At 39.2% G+C, this 17,418-nt stretch overlaps 2 protein-coding genes across 3 annotated transcripts in view; both read left to right on the forward strand.

Annotated features, from left to right (window-relative positions):
- LOC311619070 (ovostatin homolog 2-like) overlaps positions 1-3,559 on the forward strand; it is a 41,142-nt gene extending 37,583 nt beyond the window's left edge. The window contains exons 32-36 of the mRNA XM_084877002.1: positions 664-754; positions 1,126-1,194; positions 1,816-1,918; positions 2,928-3,001; positions 3,425-3,559. Of these exons, the coding sequence (XP_084733128.1) occupies positions 664-754; positions 1,126-1,194; positions 1,816-1,918; positions 2,928-2,980 (316 nt within the window). The 3' untranslated portion in view covers positions 2,981-3,001; positions 3,425-3,559. The remainder of the gene's footprint in view (positions 1-663; positions 755-1,125; positions 1,195-1,815; positions 1,919-2,927; positions 3,002-3,424) is intronic.
- A 6,972-nt stretch (positions 3,560-10,531) lies between these two features.
- LOC311619069 (pregnancy zone protein-like) overlaps positions 10,532-17,418 on the forward strand; it is a 48,637-nt gene continuing 41,750 nt past the window's right edge. For both annotated transcript variants that reach the window (XM_084877001.1, XM_084877000.1), the window contains exons 1-6: positions 10,532-10,678; positions 13,793-13,976; positions 14,683-14,836; positions 15,001-15,053; positions 16,097-16,117; positions 16,576-16,744. In XM_084877001.1, coding sequence (XP_084733127.1) covers positions 10,596-10,678; positions 13,793-13,976; positions 14,683-14,836; positions 15,001-15,053; positions 16,097-16,117; positions 16,576-16,744 — 664 coding nt within the window. In that variant the 5' untranslated portion in view covers positions 10,532-10,595. The remainder of the gene's footprint in view (positions 10,679-13,792; positions 13,977-14,682; positions 14,837-15,000; positions 15,054-16,096; positions 16,118-16,575; positions 16,745-17,418) is intronic.

Raw genomic sequence — 17,418 nt, forward strand, 5'->3', positions numbered from 1 at the left:
TCAGGGACATGTCTATGATTCTATCAATATCTCACTTTTTAAACAAACACTTTCTTTAAGTTTTGTGCAAATCTAAGGTTACTATTGGTACATATAATATCAATTTACAAGCTGTGTTTATAAGTTCTCTGTCTTTGAGACTTCAGGTAGTCTTAAAAGCAGGGTTTAGGCAGATTCTAGTTTTAAATAATTCATTATTTACTCCAACCTTTGTTGCTTTGTCTCATCTCATCCGTTATTATTCAGGTTATACCTATTCTAAGATGTTTAGGAGTGACTTTCTTGCCCAGCCAGTGTGGCTCAGTGGTTGAGCACTGACCCATGAACCAACAGGTCACCAGTTTGATTCCCACTAGGAGCACATGCCCAGGTTGAGAACTAGATCCCCAGTAGGGGCATGCAGGAGGCAACCGATTGATGTTTCACTCATCGATGTTTCTATCTCTCTATCCCTCTCTCTTCCTCTCTCTCTAAAATGAGTAAAGAGATGGTTTTTTTTTAATTAAATAAATAAAAGAATGACTTTCATCAGGTGTTTTTTCTTCAGCTGTGCCTTTCCTCCAGACCTATGGCTAATTAGTATGTTTGTACCCACAACCTGTACCATAAAATAAGTCACTTTTCTAAACTGATATCTACACTGTGCTTTGTTTTAAATTTCAGATACATTGGAATGCGCAATACCTCCAAAATGGTCCTTGTTGATGTAAAAATGCTCTCAGGATTTACTCCAGTCATGTCATCCACTGAGGAGGTAAATAACAGAAGTCCAGTCTTTCAGCACAGGAAAAGCAATCGGGTGTAGAAGAAATAACTGGTTAGCAAAACCAAGCTGTGGGATTCTGCATTTAAACAAATTTATTCATAGTTCACATTTTCATTTTTTGCTGCAACAGTGGAGGGGTGGTGTTATCAACTTAGAGCAATTAGAAGACATTATTTTTCATAGCTTATAATCTGTTTCTTACTTTAATTCTACTATGCTTATGCAAACATAATGGCACAAGGGAACATCCCATAATATAGATCCTGACAATTAGTTAAATAAAAATTATGAAGTATTCAATGCCAGAATAATACTTTTTAATATTTGTTCCCCATCCTTCCCTGACAATTTCTTCAAAGCTTGAGAACAATGGCCAAGTGATGAAGACTAAAGTCAAGAATGACCATGTTCTTTTCTTCTTGGAAAATGTAAGTTGAGTAATAATTTTCCCCATGGTTTGTTCTTTTCTTTTTCTTCTGATTGGATGAGTCTATTTCTTATAGATATACATGACAGGGTTTCTCAAAAAATATGGGACAGTGGTCTTCTATCGGTGGCCTTCTATTCCAATGTTCACCTTTTCCCTGTTAATTCTAATATTATTTCATGTGTCTTGACTACCTGACCAGGTAATTCTCAGGTTTAGAAGCATAATTTCTCGGTTTTTCACTCCTCATGGCATCTAACATAGTCTGGTCACAGAGTAGATGTATAATTCTTTTATACCTCTGACTTGAGCTCCAGGGAAGGTGACATGAGTTCTAGAATCTTTCTTTCTATGTGTATATCATTACCATTCATTCACATGAATGCCTACATTGCTGCTTTCAACTAAATTTCCTGCACCTCAATATAAGCAATGGCATTTAAATTTATATACAATTTAATGTTACCTAATTATTTAATATTAAGTCATTCCATAAAATTATGTAAAGTATTAGTACCCTGGATCTATTTAATTGGGTAGATCATGAACTTTTGGAGATATTTTCTCAGTGATTTTTGTTTCCAGATCTACTCTGATGTGTTTGTAATTTGTGTCTTTGTAGGTTTCTGGTCCAGCAAAGAGTTTCACTTTCTCCGTTGAGCAAAGCAACCTTGTGTCCAACATTCAGCCAGCCCCAGTTATGGTCTATGATTATTATGAAACAGGTAAGTGAGCAACAACCACGCCCTAACGCTAGTGAACATAATATCTAAATATAACAATCCCTGAGCTGCCAAATTTTCCAAAATCACCTCCAGTCTACAAAGACTATACAGCAAATGGTTTTATACTGATGATTTGTTTTTGGTGTTTTTTTGTTGTTTGTTTTTTACTTCATGATATATCTACTGAGAGGGCCAGTTTCCAATTACCAGAGTTTTTCAAACCTAGAATCCTTTAGATACTACATGTAATAGCATCCCTTTAACTTGAAATATAAACTATGTTAAGTGTCATCTCCTTTTTGTTGTTGTTGTTATTACTGGCAAGACTTACCATTTTATGCTACCTTTATGAATTTCAATTTCAGAAGGGGAATAGGCAATATTCTGAAATGTTATAGGAAAATGTTGATTGATTAGGTTCCAAACCAATTACTAAGGTGTCATAGAGACCATACAGAATTTCCCTGGATTGTTAATGATATCAGTTCCTTATTGAATGTCAGATAAAGTTTGTCAGGAAGTATTTAAATTCTGGCTCTGTCATTTACTAATAGAATATATTTCATCAAGTGCCTTAAACTTTTTTTTTCTTAGTCTTCACTGGAAGATATATTTTTATTTATTTTTAGAGAGAGAGGAAAAAAGAGAGAGGGAGAGAGAGAGAGAGGGAGAGAGAGAGAGAAAGAGAAACAATGATGTGAGAGAAAAACATTGGTTGCCTTCAATACATTCGCCAACAGAGATCAAACCCAAAACTTATGTGCCTTTACCAGGAATAGAACCAGCAACCTTTTGTTATAAGGGATGATGATCCAACCAACTGAGTCACCTGGCGAGGGCAAGTGCCTTAAATTTTAATAAGACATTTTTGGATTTCAAAAACAGAAATGATTGACTGTCTTGCAAAATTACTGAAAAGATTAGACCTAGTGTATCTACAATTGTCTGACTTAACTGATTATAGAAAGTTGGAGATCTAAGAAGGATGAATTTTTCCTTTATTTTCCAGATGAGTATGCCATTGTTTTTTACAATGTCAACAGTGTTTCAGTTTCCCTTTGAGAAAACAAAGCACAGGAAAAGGTAAGGAAATTGAATATATCAAAAAATATTGAAAACACAACTGGTAAGCAAATGAAAACCTAAAGATAGAACAATAAATGACACGAAGAAAGGTCTCTTATTTATGGAGGTTTGGATGCTAGATGAGTATTCTCATAGTCATTAAGATTTTATTAATTTCTTTAAAATAGCTTGAAAGAATGTATAGCTATGTACCTGCCTTTTACAAATCTCTCACTTAATAAAATCTCTCCTTTTTTGTTTTATAAGTTGATAGGTCATTATGTTGTATATGCATATACATTATGCTGTATATGCATATATTTATAAATAGTCATGTATATGTTAAATGTGTATGTGGGTGTATTTGTGTGTGTGTGTGTGTATAGGTATGTTTGTATGTTTATATATTTATTGATGTCTACATATGTTTTTAAATCCCAGGTGGAAAGCTATTTGCTTTGAACAAACTTATCCTTCTGAATCAACCTGAAAGAAAACCATTCATAGTCTGTAACCTATATGACTTCTCAGATTTTATTTCCTTATTACCCATTAAATGCTGTGATTTCACATTTGAGTCTATGACTTTCTTTTCTTTCAGTATTTTATTCATAATTTCCATCCTAAAAAAATGCAGGACTTCATTTGTTAGCAAACTACATAGTATTGTCAATATTAAATTCAAGTTTTTAGCCATTATGATTACAGAAAATATGGAATCCCTAATACCCAGAGAAAGTCAAAGTTGATGAGGAGTAAAGAAAGAGAATAAATTGAAGAGAAATTGCATGTGAGTTCAAGAAAACAAAAATAAAAACCAAAGCACATAAGAATGTTTCAGTAAAAGATTATCAAAAAATGGGGGGGAGAGGGGGTGAGAGAATTGCTTAGAGGGTCACAAATTGACTGACAGATGGACTGAGTGAATTTATGTTCATGATTGAGAAGGTAATCCAAGGGCATTTTATCATAATAAAATTATTTTTTTTCTGAGCTTACCACTTACTACTGAAAAGTGATACACAAAGTCTGTCCTTTGCTTAACCTAACACTACTATCAATATAATGAATTCAGATTGAGAAAAGTGATCAGAAAGGAACTGGAGAAAATAGGAATGGGAATGCAAACGATTTCACTACTAACTTTAACACAGACCTTTGACTGCTGAGCTACTGTTGCAGACAAGAAAAATCCACAGATAAATTTTCCAGTTTGGGATTGAAAAAAATTGAAAACAGAGTGTCCTAGACTCTGTCAATGTTCAACAAATTTAAAATATAGTGTTTTAATAGAAGATGGTTAGACTTATTTATTTTTGTAGTGTCCCTTATAATAGCTAAATTACAGCTGGCTCTTAATAAATGGTTAATTATAGATGAATTGTTAAGGTCCATCCATGTCTGATACTACAGCAGTTTATTTTACTGTGTTAATAATTTCTTCTTACCATCTCGGTTCTCCTGTTTTTACCAAAACATGCCACATCCTATGTGTAGATAAGACAACATTATTCTTGTCCTGGTGGGTTTGGCTCAGTAGATAGAGCGTCAGCCTGTAGACCAAAGGGTCACAGGTTTGATTCCAGTCGAGGGCGCATACCTTGGTTACGGGGCTGGCCCTGGTCTGGGTGTGTGCAGAAGGCAGCCGATTATGTATTTCTCTCAGATCTATATTTCTGTCTTTCTCTCTCTTTTCCATTCTCTCTAAAACTCAATGGAAAAATATTCTCAAGTGAGGATTAAAAAAAAAAAAAAAAAAAAAAGACATCATTATTCTTGTATTTTAAAACACCCCAGGCTTGAACAAAACAAACTGACAAACAAAATAGATCCAGAGACCTGGAAGCATGGAACAGACTAATAAATCTGAGAAGTGGGAGGGAGGAGAGATTAACCATAGGATTTATATGCATATATGCATAACACATGGACACATACAATAGTGTGTGAAGGCCTAGGCGGGGATATGAGCAGGGTGGAGGGGGTCAATGGGAGAAAACAAAGGAGACATCTGCAATATTTTAAATAATAAAATTAAAGTTTTTAAAAATGAAATAAAACCACCCCAGGCTCTATAGCTATTCAAAGATTCCACTCAAGGAAAAATGTGACTCTTCTAGTACATTTTGTGCTAACAGTTCAAGAAAAATAAAGGGAATTTACTTTGAGGGAAATAATTTCTCTTGGTGGGAAACTTTATTTTTCCAAAGTAAATGATCAATTCTTAGTCTGTATTTTATTTGACACGTAGTGAGTATTAGTCTGCTCACGTAATAATATTGTTCCTCAAATGATAAGCAAGCAAGAAAGGTATGCAGAGTCAACTACTTGCTGTACCTTGAGGCACAGAGAAAGTCTTGGATATAATATTTACATTCGCAAAATTTCTTGCTATTACAATGAGAATGGAATTTAATAAACTTTGAAGACTATAAACAATATACATTACCTACTGTATTCTTTAACTGAATGTCCAATAGGCACCTCAATAGGATCCATCATTTATACTCAAAGAATATTCTACTGAGGATCCTATCCAATGTGTGATAATTTCATCACCAAACAATCATATGAGTATCAACCTAACTCCTTCCCTCACCCATCTCTCACACTTATTAGTACTATTGATAATTCATGAGAAAAGGAAAAAGACTAAAATACCAAGTAGGAAATTTAGGGTAAACTTTATTGAGGCAGTAACATATGAGCAAAAGCTTAAAAGAGGTGAAGGAGTTAGCCAAATAGATATCTGAGGGAAGAATATTCCAGGCAGTGGGCGTAGATAGAAAAGGTGAGATGTGAGGGCATTAGGTAGAAGTGTGTCCTCTGTGTTCGAGGAGCAGCAGTTAAGTCAGTATGGCCAGAAAAGAGAAAGCAAGAGGACCGTATAGAACAAGGTAAGAAGATTAAAATCATAATGGGGAGATAGAGTAAGTAGGCAACTGAGGGTCAGTATTAGGATGTTGGCTTTAACTCAGAGCGAAACTGGGAACCAACTCAGGGTTTAAAAAATAAATAAAATAAAATAAACTCCTGGAACCCTGATGTAGGTCTGAGCCCAAATGGATGTCTGGGTCCTGGGAGGGCAATTTGGGCCAGTGAGGGAGGTCTGGGCCCCCGAGGGCAGTCTGTACCTCACATGGACATCTGGGTTATGGAAAGGTGTTTTCTGTTACAGATGGAGAACTATATCCCAAATACAAGACTGGATTCTGTGTTTGAGGCCTGGGCCCTGGGATAATCTGGTTCTGCCATAATGGTATGGGACCCAGATGGAGATCTGAACTCCTGATGGAGGTCTGGGTTCTAGGAGAGCAGTTTGAGCCAGGTAGGAAGGTATGGGCTCCATTTGGCAATCTGGTACATCAACTGGACATTGGGTTATGGAATATTGGTCTGGGTTCTGCATGGAGATCTAGTCCCCTGATACACCACTGTGTTCCCTGTTTGTGGCCTGGGCTCTGGGTTGGCATTCTTGGCCCCGCCATGATATTCTGGGACCCGGATGTAGGTCTGAGCCCTGGATGTATATAGCTCTGGGTGCTTAGAGGGAGGTGTAGTCACTAGGGGGCGCTATGGGCCCAGGTGGGAGGTTTGGGTTAAGGGCAGGACCTGGGGATGATGAAATGGTGGTCTGGAGTAGCCTGGATAGTTAGACTCCAATAAACGGATAGGCAATGGGTTCTAGTCTGGGTGCCCTGAATGACCTTGTAGTGCTCCCAATAAAGGTCTGGGACCCGGCCACAACCGGTTTGACTCAGTGGATAGAGAATCTGGCTGTGGACTGAAGGGTCGCAGATTCGATTCCAGTCAGGGACACCTACTTTGGTTGCGGACACATCCCCAGTGGGCTGTGTGCAGGAGGTAGCTGATTGTAGTTTCTCATGGATGTCTCTCTCTCACTCTCTATCCCGCTCTTCCTCTCTGAAAATAAATAAATAAATAAATAAATAAATAAATAAATAAATAAATAAATGGTCTGGGACCCGGATGTAGGTCTGACACCTAGATGAAGGTCTGGGTCCTGGGAGGGCAGGGTGAGCCAGGGATGGAGGTCTTGGCCCCTGAGGGCAGTATGGCACCTCACGTGGACATCTCGGTTATGGAATGGTGGTCTGGTTTATAGATGGAGAACTATACCCTGATAAAAGAGTGGATTCGGTGTTTCAGGCCTAGGCCTAGGATAATCTTCTAGGCCCCGCCATGATGATCTGGGATCAGGATGGAGGTCTGAGCTTCTAATGGAGGTCTTGGTCCTGGGAAGGGAGTTTGGGCAGAGTAGAAAGGTCTGGGCTCCTTTGTGCGGTCTGGTACATCAACTGGACCTTGGGTTATGGAATATTCGTCTGGGTTCTGCATGGAGATCTAGTCCCATGATACACCACTGTGGTCCGTGTTTATGGCCTGGGCTCCGGGTTGGCATTCTCAGCCTGCCATGATGTTCTGGAATCCGGATATAGGTCTGAGCCCTGGATGTAGGTCTGGGTGCTTGGAGGGAGTTGTAGTCACTAGGGGGCGCAATGGGCCCAGCTGGGAGGTTTTGGTCAAGGGCAGGACCTGGGGATGATGAAATGGTGGTCTGGACTAGCCTGGATATTTAGACTCCAATAAATGGATAGGCAATGGGTTGTAGTCTGGTATCCCTGAATGATCTTGTAGTGCTCCCAATAAAGGTCTGGGACCCGGCCACAACAGGTTTTGTTCAGTGGATAGAGCGTCTGGCTGTGGACTGAAGGGTCCCAGGTTTGATTCCAGTCAGAGGCACCTACTTTGGTTGTGGGCACATCCCCAGTCTGAGGTGTGCAGGAGGCAGCTGATTGATGTTTCTCAGGGATGTTTCTAACTCTCTATCCCACTCTTCCTCTCTGAGAAAAAAAAAAAAGAGAGAGAGGGAAGGAAAAAAAAAAAAAAAAAAAAAAGGTCTGGGACCTGGATGTAGGTCTGAACCCTAGATGAAGGTCTGGGTCCTGGGAGGGCAGTTCGAACCAGAGAAGGAGGTCTGGGCCTCTGAGGGTGGTGTGGTACCTCACGTGGACATCTGGGTTATGGAATGGTGGTCTGGGTTACAGATGGAGAACTATACCCCTAATACAAGACTGAATTCTGTGTGAGGTCTGTGCCCGGGGATAATCTTCTGGGCTCTGCCATGGTGGTCTCTTAACTAGATGGAGGTCTGAGCCCCTGATGAAGGTCTGGGTCCTGGGAGGGCAGTTTGGGCCAGGGAGGGAGGTCTGAGCTCCAATGGACGGTCTGGTACCTCAACTGGACATTGGGTTATGGTATAGTGGTCTGGGTTCCGCATAGAGATCTAGTCCCCTGATACACCACTGTGTTCTGTGTTTATGGCCTGGGCCTCGGATTGGCATTCTTGGGCCCGCCATGATGATTGGGGACCCGAATGTAGGTCTGATGCCAGCAAAGATAATGGGCTCACAAAGTTGTGTTGCTTTCATCTGTGCGGCAAAAGTTTCTCGTATGGCATATTGAGAGGATCTGCCAGTGACCTTGTCAACCAGTTTTCCCCTTCCAATTGCCCTGCTGACATTGGAGCCAAGACACAATCATTCCTTGGGACTCTGTCAAGTACTTCCTATTTCCATTCTTCAAATGGTCGTTTATGAGAAAGTTGTATGAAATTCAGAGCACTTTCCCCATAAAATAGGTCATCGTGGGGGTTAGCTTTTAAGCCCAAACATGCTAACTGCTTTAACTTACATTGCAATGCTCTAATGGTAGAAGTGAACTACTCCTTATAACTGTGTTTGCTTTTCAATATATAAGAAAATAATTTGTAAATCCCAACTTGGGTTGTCAAGAGCTCTGACAGTGTAACGGTGGTCCTTGTGACATCACCCCACCTTCACTGTAAGCCAGATAGAGGAAGAGCTCTCTAGTCCAGGCAGAGATTTCTGGGGTGTAAATGGGGAAAACAGAGATAAAAAGAGAGGCCTGGGGGAATGAGGAAAATCTGAACTCTGGGCAACAATGATAAAACTCCCTGTTTTACTTTTCTACTCCTCTTTCCCTCACTGAGGCTTTTAAGAGTGAGTTTAAAATGTACTCTATACATCGGAGACTGCTGGTATTTGGAAAATTCATTCATTTTAGCATCCTATTCTCAGCCTTTAAGCTGCATCAAGAAATTACTCATCTATATTTTTATTAAGCCTTAAAACTTTTCTTGTGTGCAAATGGTGTCAACATTTTCCTAGAGCTATTCAAAAACAATAAACCTATACTCACATCAACAAGGTGATGAACCACTATTAACAAAATATTTTTATATTTCTCAAGCTTAAATTAGAGTGTCCATCAAATAAAGGTCATTTTTCTTAAAGAATAAAATAAATTAATTGGCTTTATAGTCTAGATGTTAAATTAATTAAGAAACAATAAATATATGTTATATGGGTTGTTATATCCAAATGAAGTATCATTGTCTTTGTAAACAAAAAAATATATAAGGATAGCTATAAAAAGCAAAAGTGAATCTTTTGAATAATAGGAAGATTATCTTCAAATTGATTTTTTTTAAACCTTGTGATAAATTTTCTTTGTTTCCTTAAAGAACTATATAAGATGAAACTTTGGGAAATAAGTGATGTTCCCTGGACTATGAAGATGGGATTTGAGACATGTATTTACATTAATAGTTCTTTAAGAGAGAGAGAGAGAGAGAGAGAGAGAGAGAGAGAGAGAGAGAGAGAGAGAAGTGTCTACTCAGGTCCTTACCAATTTTTTAATTGGATTGTTTGTCTTCCTGCTGTTGAGTTGTATAAGTTCTTCATATATTCTGGAAATTAACCAATTACCACACAATGAAATACTATGTGGCCATAAAAAAGAAGAAAATGCTACCTTTTGCGACAGCACGGATGGACCTGGAGAGTACTATGCTAAGTGAAATAAGCAAATCAGAGGAAGACAAATACCATATGATCTCACTTATATATGGGATCTGATGAACACAAAAAACTGATAAACAAAATAGAAACAGAGTCATAGATCCATGCAACAACATACCGAAAACCGTCAGAGAAGGGAAGAGGAGCATTGGGTGAAAGAAGGTGAGGAGATTAGCCAAAGAACAGACTTGCATAACCCACAGACACAGACAACAGTGTGGTGATGGCCAGAGGGAAGGAGGGGAAGGGGGAGGGGCTTGGTGGAGTTGGACCAAGGCAGGAAGGGGGGAGGGAATGGGTACATCTATAATAGTGCCAACAATAAAAACAAAGTAAAAAATAAAAAGGAAAAAAAATCAAGAATATTGATTGGTTTCATCAAGTTATGTTATTTATTTTGCTTTTTCTTAAAAATATTTAAAGTACTGATTAATAACCAGAGCCAGCATAGCCTCAAAGCACTATCTTTGAAGTTCTTAGGAAATTTGAAAACAGTATATAAAAGAACACGATAGTTGTGAAAATTGTCTGGAATTGATTTTTTTTTTTTTTTAAATACGGGAAGTAGTTAATATGTTACAAAAATAAATGGTTAGCAGTGTACTTTCACTGTCCATCAGATAAAATAAAAAACAGTGATTCCAGAATAAGAGCAGAGTTCAAGGGATCAAGGGCTCAGACTCTCATTTCCTTTTCTTCTCCACATCATGAGGGGAAGTCAGATGCCCAGTCCAGTCTTGATTCTGCTCTTCCTGCTCCTTCCCAGAGATGCTTCAGCTACTTCAAAACCGTAAGTGACATTTCTAGAAAAGTCTATTGTCTTTCTCTTTCCCAATTGTGTTATCTGCTTCTTGATGTCTATCTTTTTATTTATTTCCTGATTCCCAGTGGAATAATCTACTGTCCAAAGGGCTTGGAAGAATTAGTTATTAAGTTGTTATTGCATTTCACTTACATATGAAATCTAATGAGCAAAATAAACAAACAAAATAGAAACAGATTTCATACATACAGAAAATAGACTGACAGCTACCAGAAGAAATGAGGATTGGGGGGCTGGATGAAAAGGTGAAGAGATTAAGAAAAAAAAAATCTCATAGACACAGACAACAATATGGTGATTTCCAGAGGATAAAGGAGGAGGAGAAGTAGAAGAGGGTAAAGGGAGCATAAATGGTGATGAAAGAATACTTGACTTGGGGTAGTGAACACATAATACAGTATACAAATGGTGTATTATGGAATTGTACACTTGTAATCTATATAATTTTATTAACCAATATCAGTCAACCCAATAAAAACAATAAAAAAAATTTTAGGTTGTTATTGTTCACATGGAAAGAAGTATACTCCAATTCTAGGAAACTCAGACATAGGGCAGTGGCATTTATGAAACATTCACCAAATCTATATATATAAAAAGACAGTGACCATAACGACCGTAACAACCATAATGATTGGTCACTATGATGCCCACTGTGGCCACCAAACCAGCCAGATCAGGGGGTGGGGCCAGTCAGCCAACCTTGCATCACCCCCCCACCAGCCTGCCCCTGATAGCACCCCGCCAACCTCACGCAGCCTCTCCACCTGACCGGCCCCACCTCCCTGATCGGCCTACAGCCTCTCCCCCTGGCCAGCCTGCTCCTGATCACCTCTGTACCTTAATAGGTGGTGGGGCCAACCAGCCAATCTCCTGCAGCCCCTCCCCACCCCAATCAGGGGCAGAGTCAGCCAGCCAACCACCATGGCCCCTTCCCTAGGCCTGTGGTCCCTGATCAGCACCCCTCACCCTATTCAGGGGCAGGCCCAGACAGCCCACTGCCCACAGCCCCTCCCCAAGGCTGGCTCCACTCCTAATAAACCCCCCTACCCCAATCAGGGGAAGGGCCTGCTGGTCAATCACCCGCAGCCCCTTCTCCCAGCCAGCCCAGCCTTGATCAGGCCACAGTCAAGGCAGGCTGGCTGGCCAACCTCCCCCCATCTTCTCCTCCCAACAAGCCCAGCCCCAATCCACCGCAATTGTGGCTGAGCCAGCCAGACCCCACCAGTGCATGAATTGATGCACTGGGCCTCTATTCTGCATATATAAAAGCCTAAGTGACCATTACAACTGAATGGACAACCGAACAGGCTGCATGGGGCAACCAGGCCGGTAGGGGAGGCAGTTGTGGGCAATCAGACTGGCAGGCAGAGACAGTTAGGGGTGATCAGGCAGGGAGGCAGGTGAGTGGTTAGGTGCCAGCAGTCCAGGATTGTGAGACCGGCAGTCGGACATCCCCCAAAAGGTCCCGGATTGGAGAGGGTGCAGGCTGGGCTGAGGGGACTCTCCCACCCTCCATGCACAAATTTCATGCACCAGGCCTCTAGTAAGAATATAAAATCCTAAAATAAAAAAGTAAAAATTAAAGAATATAGGATTCTCCAGCATTCATAAAATATAAAGAACATAGAATTCTGAACACACACAAACATATAAAAGGTAAATTCTTTACTGGCTCATGAAAGAGAGTTGGTGCACACAATGAAATGCAGTGCAAAACCAGAAGAAGGTATTACAGGATTCTGTGAGAATATGTACAAAGAAAACAAACTCCTTATGGGACCTGTTACCGAAGTCGCTCAGAGAAAATTGCTTTCAAGGAAAGTCTTACAAAATAAATGGAAAATTTTCAGACAGATAAAGGACACTGTTGAAGGAGGAACGGCATGGGCAAGCAGAGCTTTGCAAATTGCAGAATGTTTGGGTGCTTATAAATGAAAGGCAAATAGCCACAAGAGAGAGAGAGAATTGTCTTCTGGGTGCAGGTGGAAATGTGTTTGGTGACTAGGCTGGCATGGCAAGGCTTTTCTTTCATCACCAGAGAATGAAAGAGAGAAAAGAGCTAAAGTGGCTTCTAAAACAGTAGTAAAAAGCAATTCAACTCCCGCCTGTGTGTTAAATGTTAAATCAAAATAATCGTCTCTTTAGTATTTCCTGGAACAATGACATTTCGTGATTTCTTCCATATGAAACACAAGATTACTTAAACACAGGTTCTTAATGCTTTCAGTGATGATTATTTGATTAATCACATGTTGTTGCTAAAGAAAATAAAAAAAATTTTCAGCTTTATTGACAATTGACAAAACTATAGTATCCAGTGTGATGATTTGATCTATGTATATATTGTGAAAAGATTTCCCTCATTGAGTTAATTATCACATCCATTTCTTACAGATTTACTCTTTTTTGTGTGAGATTATTACTTACTACTCTCTTAACAAATTTCAATTATACAATAGAGTGTAATCAATTATAGTCACTATGTTATATATTAGATCCTCAGGCCTAAATCATCTTATAACTGAAACTGTGTACCCTTTTACCAACATCTCGCTATTCCCCCCAATGCCACCCCTGACAACCACTTTTATTCTCTGTTTCTCTGAATTTTATTTTATTTTTTTAGATTTCACATATAAGTGATACCATGCAGTAGTATCTTTCTCTCTCTGGCTTATTTCACTTAGCATCATGTCCATCCATGTTATTGCAAATGGCAGGATATTCTTCTTTTTATAAGGCTGACTGCTATTTCATTATATATAATCATTTTCTTTATCTATTCTTAGAGTTGAAAATTAATAACTCATGGAATACTCATCCAGATTATGAACAGGGTTAGAAAGATTACAAGGGTGAATATTTTTATAAGATAAGAATATTGATGTTTAGTTTGTTGAGTTGAGGAGTTTCTAAGATCTTTTGGGTTGGCTTTTGAAGAATACAATGCTCTACACTCCTGACGAAATCTGGCTTCGTTCTGATTGGTGACAATAACGGAGATGACCTAGGAAACAGCCACAATAATGACGTCTTTTGACTCTCTCCACGGTTGATCCAGATTCTTCTTCTCTACAGGCTGTACCTGGTGGTGGTCCCAACCCAGCTGTACACGGGGATTCCTGAGAAAGCCTGTGTCATGCTCAATCACCTGAACGAGACAGTGACACTTAATGTCATTCTGGAGCACGGAAATCACAGCAAGGCCCTCCTTACAGAACTGGTGGCAGAGAAGGACTCCTTCCACTGCAGCCCCTTCATTGTCAGTATCACTCTTTGGGATAAGGGATATTGTTAATGAAAGCACATATTAGGTGATGCCTTGCATTTTGACCCCCAACAAAAATAATAATAAAAAAAAGCATAATGAAGAAAAAACAAGAAGTGCAGAATAAATTTCAAATTAGATTAAAAACATGACATTTCTACTGAATGTGCTTAGATAATATTTACAAACAGATCTAATGCAATATATGAAAGCTAACAGTACTTATAGGAAAGATTTTGTTTGTTCTTAAATTTCTAAGACCATGTTCATTGCCATCACAGATAAAAACACTAAGATTCATAAAGTGACTTATCTATGATCTCACAGATGCCTAAGGGTTAATGTATTGTCCTAGTAAAGTTCTATTATTTAAGATATTAAATATTTAGTTAATCATACTGGCCTACTACAAATGATAACATAATTGTTGTGAAAATCCAACCATGTTATTTCCTTCGCTACCATTACTGGTTGAAGTCTGTTGTATTTCAGGGACATTTTCACTTTAATTAAATCATTGAGTTGTTAGTGTCATGTTACACAAACATAATAATCTGTACAACAGAGGAAATAACACTTGACCATATCCCATACTAGTTCTCATGAGACTCCCCAGAAAAATTAGAATATCATAAAGGCTGAGACATTCAGAAGTGGGTCAGTCTGGGCAGATTCTTCAACTCCTAGTTCTGTTTTACAGGTCCCACAGTTGCCATCCTCCTCGGCATTCCTTACTGTGCAGGTGAAAGGGCCAACCCAGGAGTTCACAAAGAGGAAGCCAATGCACATAGTAAAAGGAAGGAGCCTTGTCTTTGTCCAGACAGACAAGCCCATCTACAAACCAGGACAAACAGGTGTGAGGAACCAAATGAGCAAGGGCAACTTTAAGGGACAGGGTTGCAGGGGAGTCTTTATTACTTTATTCTGCTGTCATGGAAGTCCTGGCATGTTGTAATCTGTATTACTACTCTGGATTCCCATGGAGTGTTTCATGGGGGGAAAATAATCTCTCTTTCAGTGAAATTCCGCATTGTCTCCGTGGATGTCAATTTTCACCCTTTGAATGAAATGGTGAGTCTCATAACAATGGGTGAGGTTGGGAGAAATAGGCAAAAAGTTAAACCCTGTTCTTGTGGGGAAACTGAGACCAGGAAGACGTAAATCTACCACAGAAAGATTTCATAATGGTACCTCTGTTGGAGAATAAGGAGATCAGTTCATCAATTACATTCTTAGAGTAAATTAAATGGTGTTTAAATGATCTTCTTAAATATTCCCGTTATTTTTATTGAACAAAGAAAAACTAACTGCGTTTGAATTCTGTCTTAGAAAAAAAAAGAGAATTTCTTAGAGATAAATATCATCTGCAAAATAAACTTGCTATTTGGACCTTTTTAAACCTAAGTGTAGATTTCCTCAGTTGTACATCCTAGATCACATGTGTCAAACACAAGGCCCGCGGGCCAAATCCAGCCCGCCAGGCCTTGCAATGTGGCCCGCACCGTGCTGTCATCACTGCACTCCGCTGTCAGTTTATGACATTGTCAGTTTATGACTGTTCAGTAAACCATTCGGCCCGCGATTTAGGCTGGATTTTAGATTTTGGCCCCTTCTCTGATTGAGTTCGACACCCCTATCCTATATAATGAAAGCTCAGTGATCAAATGGCAGAACAACCAGAATGACCAGAATGAATGCTGCTCCTTGCCCCAGCCAGCCCATTCTCAAATGGGCCCCCTTCACCCTGATCGGGGGTGAGGATGGTGGGCATCCTCGGTCCCTTGTCCCAGCCAGCTCTGTCCCTATAGGGCCCCCTCCCCATCCTGATCAGGGTACAGTCTCCATCGGGGCAGGCCAGCTGGACTCCACCAGTGCACAAATTCATGCACCGGTCCTTTAGTTATTTCATAAAGGGAAAGGCATAGTTTCTTAGACTTCATAAAAGATGTATGTCCCTAACTAAATGTATAAAGTGCTGTGAACCAAACTGAGACAAATTCCTTGATTGGACAAGAAATATACAGAATCACTGACCAAGATACTCTATCAATGCTGATATTATGGTTTTCTTTTTCTAAACTCTATCTCACACTCATATTATTATTTCTTTTCAGTTCCCGGCAGTTTATGTTGAGGTAGGTAATATACCTTGTGTCTTATTTGGGATGAGAACTTACTACAAGTCATATTAAATTTCCTCTCTCCACCTCTTCATTCTCCACTAGCATTTCATCAAAACTAAGTAAATACTGCTTTTCTAGTTTATCTTAAATCTTTTGGAGAGTAGATGAGATGTAAATGGAAGAACAAAATTCCCTGAGATGATGCAATTTAGTGACTCTTCTAATAGTTCTACTCACAATAAATACGTATGCCTAATCCCAAAAAGATGTACTGTAATCTATAATATTTTATTACTGGTAAATGTGTTGCCCTTTTCTCAATCTAGAATTCTTAGAAAACTTTAATACTTTTGGTGCCAATTTATCAAGCACCTATTATCCAACTCTCAATGTCACCTTCCCCAATGTCTCCCTACTCAAAAGTATATACTTTAATTTTTTCTATGAATTCATGATGTTTTTATCTATAGAATCCCAAGAGGAACCGAATTTTCCAATGGCAAAATCTCAGATTGAAAGGGGGACTCACCCAGCTCTCTTTCCCACTCTCAGAGGAGCCCACTCTGGGTGCCTACAAGGTCCTGGTGCAGAGGAAGTCAGGGGAGAAAATAGAGCACTCCTTTGAGGTGAAGGAATATGGTAAGAATTCTGCACATATCAAAGATATTTACAACATTAGAGTATTTAAGATTGGCTAGTTTTTGCAAATAGATGACAAACGAAAATCTAGCATATAATAGTTGAAAATTAACATGCTTTATTATTTTTAATTAATTTCTCTATTGATGAAGGAATTATATATTTGTCCTCAACCCCCCACCCCAACCCCATTCATGTCCTTGACCAATTATGTGTGCACATAAATCCTTTGGTTGATCTCTCCCTTTTATCCCCACCCTCCCTTTGAGGTCCAACAGTCTGACCTATGGCTCCTTATCTCTGGGTCTGTTCTTGTTTTTATTTACTTAAATATTTGCTAAGCACTTTCATGCATTATCTCAATTAAATTTCACAACAGCCTATGGGGGAAGATACTATTTCATAAATAAGTATATCAATTATCTCTATATCAATTCTAGAAAAGTTAATAATTTACTGAAATCCACAGAGCCAATAAAAGGCAAGAGAGATTTTTTAAAAAAATATATTTTATTGATTTTTCACAGAGAGGAAGAGAGAGGAATAGAGAGTTAGAAACATCGATGAGAGAGAATCATCGATCAGCTGCCTCTTGCACACCCCCTACTGGGGATGTGCCCACAACCAAGGTACATGCCCCTCACCGGAATCGAACCCTGGACCCTTCAGTCCAC

The sequence above is a fragment of the Pipistrellus hanaki genome (assembly GCF_964339955.1).
Source record: "Pipistrellus hanaki genome assembly, chromosome: 3".
Lineage (NCBI taxonomy): Eukaryota > Metazoa > Chordata > Mammalia > Chiroptera > Vespertilionidae > Pipistrellus > Pipistrellus hanaki.